At 37.9% G+C, this 14,844-nt stretch overlaps 1 protein-coding gene across 2 annotated transcripts in view; it reads right to left on the reverse strand.

Moving 5' to 3' along the window:
- Window positions 1-630: 630 nt before the first annotated feature.
- The window catches only part of LOC124865172 (NLR family CARD domain-containing protein 3-like), a 36,296-nt gene continuing 22,082 nt past the window's right edge, over window positions 631-14,844 (reverse strand). For both annotated transcript variants that reach the window (XM_047360137.1, XM_047360136.1), the window contains 3 exons: window positions 3,394-3,555; window positions 1,553-1,596; window positions 631-1,404 (listed from right to left, as the gene is read on the reverse strand). In XM_047360137.1, coding sequence (XP_047216093.1) covers window positions 812-1,404; window positions 1,553-1,596; window positions 3,394-3,555 — 799 coding nt within the window. In that variant the 3' untranslated portion in view covers window positions 631-811. The remainder of the gene's footprint in view (window positions 1,405-1,552; window positions 1,597-3,393; window positions 3,556-14,844) is intronic.

The following is a 14,844-nucleotide window of genomic DNA, read 5'->3' on the forward strand; positions in this document are numbered from 1 at the left end:
TTTTATTCTCCAATATTTACATTTCCATCATCTGCAGTTCAGCCACAGATAGTCTGGAATGATTCTTCTTTTAGGAACAGTCTCATCAGAAGTCATATTGTGAACTGATCTGCATCATTAAAACATAGCAGATACTAACAGTGAGGAACTGAACAACCACCTGGGCAGTTAAAACAGCAGCTCCACTCACGTCATCATTTTTCATCACAAATCAGTTCCAGAAACCCTGAGCTTCACAGCCCACAGATCCTGAGGAGGCAGCCTGTTTATCTGGGACTAAAGTACAAAACTGTTCAGATCAGATGAAGAAAAACTACATTAGTGACACAAACAAGAAACATGACAGAAAAGATTGGAGATAGAAATGTTAAAACTTCTTCTGATGGAGATATTAAGAGCCAGGATCAACCATTTACTGGAAGAGATGTAAAGAACCAGTAAAGAACCAGTTAGGAACCAACTCCAGCAGCAGTCTTGGTATAGCACTGGAAACACATTGGAGGAAAACTCCTAAATGAAGCTTTGACTGGAAACAGAACCAAACCTTTGGATCCTGGAATAATCCCAGCTTCCATCTTTAAAGGACTGGAAGAGATGTAAAGAACCCGTAAAGAACCAGTTAAGAACCAGTAAAGAACCATCTTTAAAGGACTGGAAGAGGACGAAGTTTACAAGGAATCTTTTCCAAGAGTTTCAGAAAGAAACCGACTGAATGTGAAAATGTTTCTGAGTGAAAGAGACAGACATGTAGAGACTGAACTATCTGTTCAACAGTGAGAGTGTTTCTCTGACAGGAGGAGACTCTTTAGACTCAACACAGAAACACTGAGGAACCAGAACTGAACCAGAATCCAGGATAAAGAGGTTCAGTGAATGTGGTGTTGAAGGTGTGGAGGTGGATCAGTGAGTCAGAGGAGACTCTGTAGAAGGACAGAATGCCAGCAGGACAGTCCACATACACTGCTACTCTGTTAGAGATGGAGGAGGAGGAGGAGGAGGAGGAGGAGGAGGAGGAGGAGGAGGAGGAGGAAGAGGAGGAGGAGGAGGAGGAGGAGGAGGAGAGGAATGTAACTTCTTTATTGTGCCTGACAGAGTAACCACCATCAAAGCATCTCAGACTCCAGGACTGATCATTAAATCCAAACAAACAGTCATAACTGTCTCCTTTCCTCCTGATTCTTCTGTAACTCACTGATATAAAAACATCTCCTCTCCACTCGACCTCCCAGTAACAGCGACCAGTCAGACCATCACTACACAGCAGCTGAGACCAGTAATCATCAAATCTGTCTGGATGATCAGGATATGACTGAAGCTCCTTCATCCATGTCACCTTCCTGTTGTCTTCAGACAGTTGGAGGTTTCTGCTCACTGTGTTTGTGTCGATTGTGAGCTGACAGGAATCTGATGGAGAGAACAAACACAATCCAGCTGCAGTTATTGATCATTTATTGACACTTTGATGATGACTCCTGAATGAGTGATGGACAGTTTGAAGATGGTTGAATGTGAGCTGCTTTGTTGTCATGAATCAAATGAAAAACACACTTACACTTCCTCAGACCTGGTTTCAACCATCGGACTCCATCAGGCTTCCTGAAAGGAGGAGGAGGGTCAGACCATCAGTCTCTTTCAGCAGCAAACATGGACATTGTAATAGATCAGATCAGATTCCACTCTGACATGCTGCTGGAAGAACTGGATCTGGGTCATTTGGACTCTGTGACCTGCTGCATATGTTGTCTGGTCCGTTGTGGGAGGAACCAGACTGATAGAGCAGTATCAACCAAGACAACATGACGCAGCCTGTACTGTCTGTCAGTTGCTAACAATGAACTATGCTGTATAAAGCTGCTCATGACTGAGGAACCTTGGCTCATGTCTGGGTCAGCCAAGCTGCAGTCAGCCGGGCCTCTGGACCCAATTCTCTTCATTTCCTACTTTTTACATTCAAGAGTCCAAATCAACCAAGCTGGCTTTTCCTGTCTCATTACTGAAGGTTCTGCCACAGCAGACATTACATGGCTCGGTTCTTCTTCACTCAGAAGACAACTGTCCAACATTTGGACTCATCCATTTGAATGGAGCGTCTCTAAAGTTCTGTCCTGTAGTTGTCATGTTTCAGCCCAGTTTGAACTCATTCTTTTCATTTCATCTTTTTGAATCAGGCAGGAGGAGGACACCATCCAGTCTGGTTCTTCATCTCCAGTTTGAAGAACACTCACATCATCAAGGTTTATTTAGTCCAACATCCACACTGAGACTGAAGCTGATTGATGATATGAGAGACAATCAAGCAGGTTCTTCAGCATCTATCAGCTCTGCTTCCTGGACAAGATGAGCTGCAGCAGCTTCATCTGCTCAAAGATCTTCATCAAAGAGTCCTGACCTGTCTGAGACTTGAACTATTAAAGTCCTCTGCTATGATAGGAGCAGCATCCAGGTGACTGTTCTGATCTTCACTGAGCTCATCATGTAGTGCAGTCAAAGCTAGATCTTTATCTGCCTGAGGTGGAATATAGACAGCTGTGTTAGTTACTGATGGAAAGGTTCTGATCCAGAAGGATGGTCAGAGCAGGTCAACTGATGGACAGATGCTCCAGATGTGCTAAATCAGAATGGGAAAGTCCTGATGTTCTCACCATCAAACCATCTGTTATTAGATATGAGACACACTCCACCACCTGGTGATGTTCCTGCCTTTGTTGTTCTGTCCACCCAGTGCAGGGTAAAACAATTGGACCGTATCATGGTGAGGTCCAGAACCACTGAGGTTCTCCATGTCTCAGAGAAGCAGACAAGGTTAAAATCTCTGATGTTCTGCTGTAACTTTACTCTGGACACAGATGATCCAGTTTGAAGTCCAGAAACTGGGGAACCAGCAACCATCATCCACTGGGAACTGGATCATGGTGTGTTTGTTCACTGGGTCCGGTTCTGACTCCAGCAGGTTCTCCTGTCTTTGCTTTGTCACTATCTGTGTCCTCCCTCTTTGTTCTTTGAAGTGAGGTGTATCTCTGGAGGCCATCTTGAGTCTACAGACTCTCCAGGAATTGGTGAGTAGATGGTTCTATAAGGTCCAAAAGAGTCAATGTTCTGTAAGTAGTCAGAACTAAAGTGTTTGGTTAGAAAAGTGAACTTAAAGAGACGTTCCATAAAACCAGAGTCGGGTCAGAGGGACCAGGACAGCGTTTGATCTTGGTCCCACATGATTCTAAATAAGACAATGAAACAGATGATGAACTAACTGCTGTCTGTTCCAGCTGAGAAACTAACGACTCAGAAGAATTTACCAGAAAATCATCAACTTAGCATTTAAACCATTTTAATTTATGAAACAGAGAATACTGTTCCTCATTAAAACCCAGAAGAACCAGTTTGATGAATCTTCACCTGAATATTTCCAGTGTACAGTCTGAACCAGACGGCAACTTCTCCCCTGAATCTTGTAGGTTGTTGTTCTGCAGGTCAACTTCTCTCAGACAGCAGGACTGGGAGCTAAGAACTGATGACAGAACTTCACAAGTTCTCCCTGAGAGGTTACAGGATCTAAGTCTGAGAGACAAAATGAAACAAAAGACTTTAGACTTTAAATAAAACTGCACTACACCTTCAGTCCAGCAGGTGGCTTTTACTATTTTTAAAAGATTTTTAGATAATAACTTATTATTTGATTCAACTGATAAATGATAGAAGATGATGAGCAGCTTTAGAGTTAAACAGTTAATTAAAACCTTCTATTAATCCTTAAGTTTTACTGGAAAAGTTTAAATAATTAGTTTACATTTAATTTTATACCAACCTGCACCAGGCCAGAGTTATTGCTTTACAAACATCAATAACTACTAAACACTGATTAACACTTATTTTACTTTTATTTTTAATTTTGCTGGGTGACTAGATACACTTATGGCATATCTTAGAAAACTTTTCAAAGAATATTATTCTATAATAATGTAACCCCTGTTGACTTTTCCCCTATGAACAGCGCCCAGATTCTCTGACCTACACTCTATTGAATCCTACACACCTGTGCCCTCATGAGTAATGAGTGTTTTAATGGGTAACAGTGGATCTTGTGAGTAGAGTGTGCAACTGATCACATTAACAAGACCAGGATCAGTCCAGCCCGGTCCACGAGCAAAATGATGCTAAACACTTTTACCATAAAAATAACTTATATTATTTGAATAACTCATACTTTTAAACTCTAATCAAAAGAAAAGTACATTTTTCATACGTTTCAGTAAAGTGACAGTGAACACAGTCAACAAATAACTTTCTTTAAGCTTTGTTTAAAAGAAAAGACACACATGAGTGATTTTTTAGTAAAGTCATCTAGTTGGGTTTAAGAGTCTGCTTCCTTGTGTGACATCATTAAAATATCCAAACAAGTCAGCCCAGATTTCAGGAAGTGAATTCTGGACCTAATCTGTTTTAACCTTGAATAAAACTTCCAGATTCCTGAATCTGTTCTGGATTTGTTCAAACAACTGCAGGTCCAACAACACCATCCTAATGTTGAAGCACAGTAGTGGCTGCATCATGATATGTAAATGTTTTAAGGTCTGGAGTGGCTAACCAGGAAACCCTGGTGATCCAGTGTAACGTTAAGTCAGTAACTGGGTTGAACAGAGTAGTCAGACCAGGCTGCTTGCTGCTCTCTCTACAGCCAGCTTTCATCTGTACCATGTGACCACAATCAGCCAATCACATGGGGCTGACTGCTAGCTAGTAGCGTTTAGCTATTCTACACATTTCTCAGTTACTGAGAAATCTATAGATAGATCTAATTTTATTCCTTTCATCATTTGCAAAGACAAACGTGTTACTAACTTTAATGGCTTCTTCTCCAGCAACATGCAGAAATGTTTCGCACTGAACTTCTTCTGACTTTAGCTCGCATCGTTGAAGTTATTATTATTATTATTATTATTATTATTATTATTATTATTAAGTCATATCTTCCAATTTTCTGCCAGATTCCCCTGCAGGTTTAAGTTTGGTGGGGGTTTAAAGTGAGCCATACTCGCTGTGTTTCTCCCATTCAAACATCTGACACCATGTTATGTCTTGTAGTGAGTCATGAAACATGAGGACAGACTTGTAGATCAGGTGGTAGCCATACTTTATTCATCCTTCTATATCCCAGACCGGAAGCCCCCATGCTTTTCACAATAAAACAATAACTTCATACATTACAGGCCCTACCCCCACTCTTTTTATCCAGTTCATTTAAACTCCAGCCACCTATAAGAGAAGTAGAACTGCAGACTTCACTAATTCATAACAGATCAACTGTGCTGAAAAGACATCTGATGTTTTTTTATGATGGATTTCATATATTCTGCAGCACTTAATGTTTGCTTCTGTAATTATCTCAATATTAATTTTAGTGTCTTTTAAGTCAAAAGAGAGAAAAATGCACAATAACTGAAACAAGTGAAGACCGACATGCAATTTTGAAATCTGAGTTGTCGCTGTAATACTTTTCTCATCCACCAGATGGCGCTCGCACGGGAGCTAGTCTACAGAAACTATCTGAGGACATTTGGTGGTTGTAATGTTATGAAATACAGGAAAATAAATCTTGTATGTTGTTTGCTGTTATTTTTCTATGAACAATTACTAGAAAGATTTTTAATCCATGAGTTAGCATGTATTAATGACTGAATAAGAACCCTAAAATAGTAAAATAAAAAATTCATCATCACTGTTACTTCCTGTAGTTCTTTCATATTCTTTATAATAAATGTCAAAGATATCTACAGGGTAGTTTTTTAGTGTCAGCTGTCAGTTTTAGACATTAATTTCTCATGCATGTAACAAAACAATGAAATTACATCAATCTCCTTTATTGAACATTTCTGTAAGCTTTTTGATGAGTAAATTAAAATAAAATGAATATAATACAACTGAATCACCAAGACGCTTCTATAAATTTTCTATCTGATTATTTTGTTTTTTATACAAATGATCCTAATAAAATGATCAATACAACTATCAGGTGTTCAATAACACAACTATTTTTTTTATGTGTCCCTAAAACTCCCAAATTTATACACAAATTCCCCCATATCATGACCGGAAGTATCATATTTGTTTTTATCTTGTTTCTGCTGTATTCCCTATAATCACTGTCTGCTCCACCTAACCTCACAATGAGTCAAAAGATAAAAATAAAAATGGTTATCTGCACATTTGACATGCGACTTGAGAATTCCTTAAAGCCAATTTAGTCCTGATTTGTCCGCCTGCCGTCGTTCATTACCCAAAAGATGACCCTGAGACCTACAAAGAGCGCGATAATAAGGGTGACGCCTCATTTCTGAGCAGCAGCAGAGCTGCAGAGTGGGAGCCAGGAGCATGTGTACACAGGAACAGGCTGAGCTGGATATCCAGGCTGAAGATAGCTGTAAAACACTAAATACTGACTCTGTAAGGTTTCATTTTAAGATACAACTAATCAATAATATTCACCCAGTAAAACTTTAGGTAGAGGTTGACTCAGCTTCAGAGTCACAATGAGGGACAGAGAATAGAGGGACTTTCACCTGAGCTGCTGGCCCAGATAACAATAGAAAACCCTCTCTGCTTCTAGCTGGATTTACATCATGACATCAAAATTATCTGGTTCTATAATTCAGTCAAAATCAAAGCATTTAATCCTATAGTAGCTAGTCCCATAAAAAGGTATTTCAGATTACATCATCTCCTTGCTACAGCCACTCCTGTTCTACATGCAGACAGAAAACAGTGTCTACTGGTGTCAAATATAGTAAAATGTAAAATATTTGTGAAATGCTCCAGAAATATTTTTGTCTGAGTGTCTTTTTCTCACAGACACTGTATGTTTAAATGTATTCTGAAATCATAATTGGTTGATATCCAGAAATATTTAAATATTGCATTAAGTGGATGTGTATAAAGTTCTACTGTAAGAGTTTTTGGCCAAACTAAATGAGTTGTTTTTAGGCCTACATTGTTAAAAACATTTTTACTTGAAAGTGATAACATTTGGTGCTCCTTTGGTATTTGTTCAACTGTTCATTGTAATGAATATGAAAACACAAAACAATACAGCAAACAGAAACATGTTTACACTTTGAAAAGAAAAACTGAAAAAAATGGGGTCTGCATGGATTAAAAAAGTTACCACCTTTGAAAGTCATGTCTTGGTCTGAGAAGAACCTGCCACCACTGTTTGTAAAATATCAGATCTTTTTTGTACAGTATGCTGAAATATTTGTTGTAAATTAGTCCTGTATAAATAATTGATTTTAATATCCTCTTGTTACTGTACATTTCTTTGTAAACTGACTAATAAAGAACTTGAATCTGATCAATTTCAATGGTCTGGTCTCCTCAATCCATTCGACTGCAAGCAGTAATGCAATCATCTCCGCAGTATAAACAGATAACCCTTCATTTAATTTCATCCCTATATTAATTATGAATTCTGGAACTATGGCTGCTCCTATTTGAGCTGATGGATTCTGAGATGAATCTGAGTAAATTTTGATGTAGCTTTAAAACTGTTCTATATACTCTTGTTATTGAATTACATATAAAAGTTTAATCTCTATGTTTTATTTTTAATATAGTTAAATCCACTACAGCAGGGGTCCCAGACTAAGAAAGCTGGAGGTCCACTACCTCCATCATCCAAACACTTTGGGGTCTGAACATTTTAAATCAACTGTCAAATATCTTCCCTTCGTTTTTATTTAACATTTAATTAACGTTTTTGTTTTCTAACTACTGATCAATTGTTCATATGCCCATGAAATCATCTACTGAACAGAAAAGTGCAATCCAATTTAAGAACCAATATTAAACGCTTTGAATGGTGTGATGGAAATTCTGAAAAGAGATTGTTAAAAATTTATTTTAATTCTTGAAGCTTCAAATTTGGCCATTTGTCTGTCTCTGATGTTTTGTCTTTGTTTTGTTGGAGTGAATGTTTGTTTATATGTTGCAGGAAACAATAATCCATGTTTAGAATAATGTTTCTAAATCCCAGATTGATTAAAACTTTGAGTTTTCAGGAGAGTTTAGAAGCAGCTTGTTTCTGAGGTAGGTGCATGTTGACAGTTTTGCAGTTTAAGGATCACTAAGATGGGTTTGAATGAAGAAACTGTGGTCCCGCCCATAGGCTGTCAATCAGAGGTTAGTTCTGCCTGACTCCGCCCACCTACCAGGTTGGTTCATGCCTTTGTTGTCATGGTAACGCTCAGCACCTCCCTTCCTGAGTTTTAACATTGTTTAAGAGACAATAGAATCAAAATGCTTGTAGTGATTGTTGCCTTAATAACATGTTTTTTGTATAATGATTAAGGATGTAGCATGACTTTTAGATTTATGAGTTTTATTACTAAAAGGTTAATGAAATAGTTTAAACTAGTTTGAAGAATTAGTTTTGCATGCAGAATCATTGGTGATTTATTAGATTGAAAGTTTCCCTGGTACCATTAAGCTAACTGACAGTTCAAGATATGCAAAAGTAAGGAATATATTTTTGATAAAGAATCAGAGTCATTACTTTATACTTGGTGGGAATTATTTATGAGATTCAATTTGTAGGGTTTAGGCATCTGAATTACATTGGATGTCCATTAATCTAATACTTATCTTCATACAAGACAAATCAGGATGATATGTGACTTATTTCTAAGTGAGACATTGATGAACTGAATAATTAAAGTTTGTGTTTTGTTGTTAATGGAACTGAATTGCAGTTAAAAACATCTGGATTTTCTTTATGTTGCTTTCGTTAAATTCATAGTGGCACATAGTTATGTCAGAATTCATTTCTTTGGTTCTATGTAATGTGATCTTGGTTACTAGAACATTTTTGTACAAACTTTTTGCTGGATTGTCGCATGGGTTGGACCCTGCGCCAGAAGAGGGGAATGTCAGAATAAAGTAACATGGGGTTCCAAAAGTTTTAGCACTCATGGAAAAAGGGTAGCTCAGACCTCCAGTGAGGACTTTGTGACAATGCGAGAGAAACGTTGTACTTTGTTTATATAAATGGTGCATAGCTCCCTAAGACCACATTATGAAAACCTCTCTGAAATTATGGTGTTGATTCTTTTGTGAAATTTTATATCTCCACAGATTAGACCATTTTGGAAATTATTTTTGGGTTTTCTGAAACTATGAAATGTTGACCTGTAATCAGACCTTCCATAAACATCAGGTCACATTTTTGATATTCAGAATATTTAGCTGATGGTCACTGCTAGTATATCAGGTGAAGTCAGAAAATCAATTATTTGGATTTTGTTGGATGTTTTGATGAAGTTCATGTAGTTAAGCACTTAGGTTTGAGAATGGGACTTTGAATTGAAAATTAGCCAAGCGTTGTGAAGGCTCTACCTATTGTTCTCACTTATATGAGATTGAGACAAAGGACACAGGCAAATCTCAGTCCTTTAGAAGTGCTGTGTGGCAGGTCTCCTAATTTGGACATGGGGATATTGCCAAGAAAACTTTCTTCCACATCTTTGTGTGAAGATAGGATGTTGTTTTACTGTCAAAACCTGTCCACTGTGTTTTCTTAAGTTTCACAGACGGTGAAGGCTGCATTACCAGAAACAGCCACTTCCACCCTCCAGTCCTTTATTCCTGGGGACTGGATTCTGGTCAGAGAATTTAGGAGAAAACACAGGAAGTCCAGGTGCTGGAATGGCCCATATCAGATCCTACTAGACACCCAGGAAAGCTGCAGGAAAGCTGCAGGAAAGCTCCAGCTCCTCCAGCTTCATCTGGCTTCCAGGACACAAGTCATCTTCCAACTGGATCATCCACGGCTTGAAAGGTGTGAGGACAGCGGACCACCACAAGACAAAGAACTGTAAGCTGATCACTGGCGAGTGATTGAAGAGGTGGTTGAAGAACACTGTTCTTACAAGGGCACAATAATCCCTTGGGCAGTGCAACGTTATTTCAGAATCTACTTAAGGCCATCGCATTGCCTGAAAGTTAGAAATCATAAGGTCATTTGCCTCACTGCACACACACCACAGTGTGAGATTCTTTCTTCCCACTTTGACAGCGAGACTGACTCTGAGGAGGAAATCTCAGATGCTTTTATCTAACTTTTATGTTTATTGCTTGATATTTATCATTATGGTATTATTACAAATTTGAATGTGTTCATTTCCACCGTTGTTTAGTTGGACTATGGAAGCCTAACTTCCAGCAGGTTAGAGTTCCTGTTTCTAAATATATTTTTAGAGGAGCTTCCTACGACCGCCCACCTGTACCAGACTGGTAACAGGCAGCTTGAAGCCACTCAGGAGAGACAGCAGAATTTTTGTTTTTTTGAAGTTTGTTTATAATTTGTTTTCTTTGAGAAAAAAACTGTTTGCTTTCAGTACCAGAAGAAAGGACATTCCACTTCAAGGTCACGATGCAGTTAAATGGAAGATGGTCTGTTCTGATGCTAATGATTGGTATTGCAAGTATTTTTTATAACTCTTGTGTTCATTTGGGAAATGGTACAGCAAAGATAATGTAAGGCTAATCTGAGGAATTATACTGTACGGGAAAGCAGAAATGTTAGTACATTTTCTAGTGAGACTAATTTAACGTGTGCGTCTACAGGAACTCTTTATAGAATTCGGGGTAATAGATTATATATCCAAATATTTGTATTACACAGGAGGAAAGTACACCTTATTTCCTTGGGAAGACAGTAGGTTGCAAATCTATTATATGTGATTTATGTGCTTTAATCAACAGACATAAATTTGAGTCATGTCCTATCAGAACTGATCCTTCTACTATTTCAGGATCTTTGGTCCCTGATCCCTTTGTGTTAACTTTTAATTTTACTGCTTTATCTGAGGAAGGTTTCACTGTTCTAACTACGGAGCAGCAGGCTATTAGAACGATGAGTTTGCAAACTAGAATGGCTTTGGATTATCTGTTAGTTGAGAGGGGTGATGGTTTTGAAGAATTTTCCTTTAGTTGTGATTATCTTGTAATCAGAAGAAAGGAGTGTGATGGAAATTCTTTTATTAAGTGTTCCAAAGTGTGTGACCTTTGGGTTCCCTCACTTCTGTGAACATCTGTGTTAGAGGAAGAAGCTGTAAAAGCCATTATCAGACGTTTAATGGTTAAAACCCACAGTTAGGATGATGTGTTGCGAAGGACAGATGGGTTCCTAGATAACTTTGTCACCTCTGAACTCGAGAAGGGTCTGGGGTCGTAAAACACAGACTCTTTGAAGTTGAGATAACACTGTCATGTTCTGGTATAAATACTGTGTGTAAATGTTGATCGGGGCTCTGTTTCACTGACTAACCTCAGTGTCAGGGTCTTCAAACGCTGAATGCCTTTGAATAAAACTGATAAAGACAAAGTCTGGATTTTCTCTTGTTATGAGTCAACTTCTCTGCACTTTGATAAAAAAATTCCACAACAATTTTAGCGTCACGAACAGGATCTAACGTGCCAGAGGAGACCGCAGGAGGGAGACACGGACGCCTGGCCAGCCTGAGAGTTGTTCTCAGTCCACTTCCATTTTACGGAGGGGAGTTCTCATCCCCGCCTGCGGCTTCTGGCCGATTGGATCCGAACTATTTGTCTTCAAATATATCTGGGTGAGAAGTTGCTCTGTAGGATATAATGTATATTATTACTTTTATTACACATTAACCATCATCTCCTAACTAATTAATTAGGTTCCAGAGTTGCGAGAGGGAGGACATCAGCTGAGGGCCCGGTTACCCTGCAAAAGGAATTGCAGGGAGGTTCTCATTGGTAACAATGGGATAAAGCAGAACACAGGGTTTTGCGGGTGGTTTTTAGCAACTTTCTACACCTCATAAAGGAGAAAAGCCAGTGGGCAGACTTGCCGCTGAACGGGTAAAAAATAAAAACTGGTTCCGGAACCTTGAGGCATCAGGGGTGTCTCCTTCTTCATACTCTGATTTATAAAATAATGAAAGGAAAAAGTGGGGATGATTGTGTTAAATGTGCTTTAATTTGGAAGATAAGTTTGGTTTTTCACAGCGTGGAAGTTTGAGTGTAAATAAGTTAAATAGTTTAAATAGTTTCAAGTAAAACAGTTGATGGAAAAATAAAAAAAAACATAAGAAAAAGATTAAAAAGCACAGAGTGCATCAATTAAGGGGTTAAAGAGTTAAAACTTTCCTGAAGGAAGTTTTGTTTGTCTTAAATATTGCGATCAGCCGGAAAAGAAGGTAAAAGTGAAAAGGGACATTAGAGATGCGAAAAGAAAGTTGTTTTAGAAAGGAGTATAGTTCATGTTATGAAAGGAAGTGACAAGCAGGGGGACAACTGACTGACTGACTGATAATATTTCTTTGTGCAAAATCTGAACCTATACTAAACTTTTTCTTCTGCCTCTCTCACACACAAATATACACATATATGGGATTTAAGTTCAACATCTGCGTTTTTGAGTCTGGATTTTAGAAACCTGCCCTTCTCCATGGCTACTCCACCAGAGACGCTTCTCCAGCACGGCCTGAAAGAGAGAGATCTGCCTTCCTGCATGTTGAAAATCGCAGTGTGACTTTCTACAAGAAAAAAAAAAAAAAAATTCAGAAGAAGTCTGGACCCACTGAGATGGACAAAGATCCATGCTGTTTGCAAGAGCCAGAAGAGCGATACACTGGATTTATATTGAAAGCATCTTATGCGGGCAGAAGAGAAACCGGAGCAAAGTTTCTTCTTTCTCCCTCCTGGAGAAGTTAAAGTGGACAAAGAATGATTGAATGTCTCACCAACAGACCGGGGAAGGGCCTGGTTGTTTTTTGGACTGATAAAGGACTGTGTGACAGTCTGACTCTGGAGCGATTTAGAAACTGATGGAGGTAACGTACAAACACACACACATTTGCATAAATCTTTTCCTATTTTCTGCAATGAAGAACTCTTATTAACCGCTGCTCATGTGACGCTTGCTTGACGTTGACAGATATAGCGGGTTAAAATATTATTTTAGGGTTAGAAAAGTATCTTTAAAAGGGTGATAACTTAACTCATTTGATACTTTCCAGTTAATTCTTTTAAAGAAACAAGTTCTCTTTTTTCGTGGAATATTCAGGGTAAATTATTATAGTTATTAAAAGTTATTAAAAAGCAGAGGAAGTTACAACATCTCCAAAACTCAGCAGTAATCATGTGTTTCTATGTTATTCTCAGGACAGATCTCATGAAGGAGCATTTTTAAAACCCAGCGCATGCGTAAAACCTGATGGGTTTCTCCTTCAGGTATAATTTTCTGTTGTCAGAGTTTGTATCCCATAAATCTAATGGGTAGAGACCTCATTAAAACAGGCTTAGTTTTACTGCAGATGGTCTTCATACAGTCTCCGACACAGTATTTACAGTTTGGTGCAGTTTTTGTCCGCAAGTGTTAACTGACGCTTATGGAAAGTACAAATTCATTGTTTTTCACAGCAGCTGCTGGGAAGAGGTTATGTTAGGTTTTTCTTCCCTCTTCTGATTCATGCAGCGTGTTGATTTATACTGTACCTTATATCAGGTCCTGACAAAAACTATGAAAGGTTTGGTTCTGCAGGTTCTTTTTTCTCCCTTTGGAGAAGGAAAGGACACCTGATCAGTTCTGTGTTGCATAGAAATATTAAAACACTAGTTGTTTTCTAAGATATCACCAGCTAAAAACTTTTAAAACTTTTGAAGTAATTGGTTTTGTTAAACACATTTTCCTTGGTAAAACAAACCTTTAAAATGAGAATGAAAAATGGGGTTATTTAGAAAGAATCTGATTGGACAGTGGTACCACACAAAAATTAAACTAATCTCATGTTTCCTAAAAGACTCTGCATGAAAAGGCCTTCAGAACCGTGGAGTTATTTTCCACCACAGTAACAAGTTTTTTTAAGCATGCTTTTTCTTTATTTTAAAACAGATCTGGTTTTTGTTTTGTTTTTTTGGTTTTTTAACATAATGTTTGTCTGAAGCTTCTTATGAACTGTGTTAGAAGCAAATATGATCTGAGGTAAATTAGGAGCTGTGAACTAATAATTTTAAATCTGATTATTGTCCAAGCAGAAATAATATATTTAGCCAATCCTTCAATCTCTGCAGAAAGTTAACACCATTGTTCAATGCAGTAGTACTCAACTTGTGGTTCCTGGACTCCTGAAGCCTGTAAGCCATAGATTTTGGGTCCATGAAATTATAATACTTAATTAAATGTAGGCTGATTACTTATTAAAATAGAGCTAAGCCAATGATGAGTTCCAGTCATTTGGTGGCTTTGAAATGCAATAATACTCAAAATTTCTACTCTGGGGAACACAGATTGGGGTTGAAGAGTTTAGTTTTGGAACCAAGGTTAGGATTCTTATAACAGAATCAAGACAAGTAAAATCCTTCATTTTAGGAAAAGAAAAGAAATAAAGGCCCTCTTAACAGTAAGAGGATGGTCGGCTCAAACTCAAGTCTCCTTGTTTGATTTCTTAGTGTTTAAAGATTAAAGGAATACATATGAGTACAAAGGTACACAAGGTGATTTCAGATTACTAAGAGATAAAATATTGGAACATTTATCAGCATTTGGGTTGTAAAAGAGGGGTTCTAGTAATAAGTTCTCCCCAACTCTCAAAATTTAAATAGCCCAAATTAAAGAAAAAAATGTTTGTTCTTTTTGAAACACTATGTGGGAAAAAGTCCAGTTTGGAGTCAAGTTTCTTATCCTAATTTCTGATTAAGTCAAACACTGCAGTTTTGTTTTGTTTGGGTATACCATAAAAATGTAAATGCCGACTTTTCTAATTTCCCCTCGTGGATCAATAAAGTATCTTTGAATTTGAATTGAATTGAATTAAAATACTTCTT

The sequence above is a fragment of the Girardinichthys multiradiatus genome, unplaced genomic scaffold (assembly GCF_021462225.1).
Source record: "Girardinichthys multiradiatus isolate DD_20200921_A unplaced genomic scaffold, DD_fGirMul_XY1 scaffold_33, whole genome shotgun sequence".
NCBI lineage: Eukaryota > Metazoa > Chordata > Actinopteri > Cyprinodontiformes > Goodeidae > Girardinichthys > Girardinichthys multiradiatus.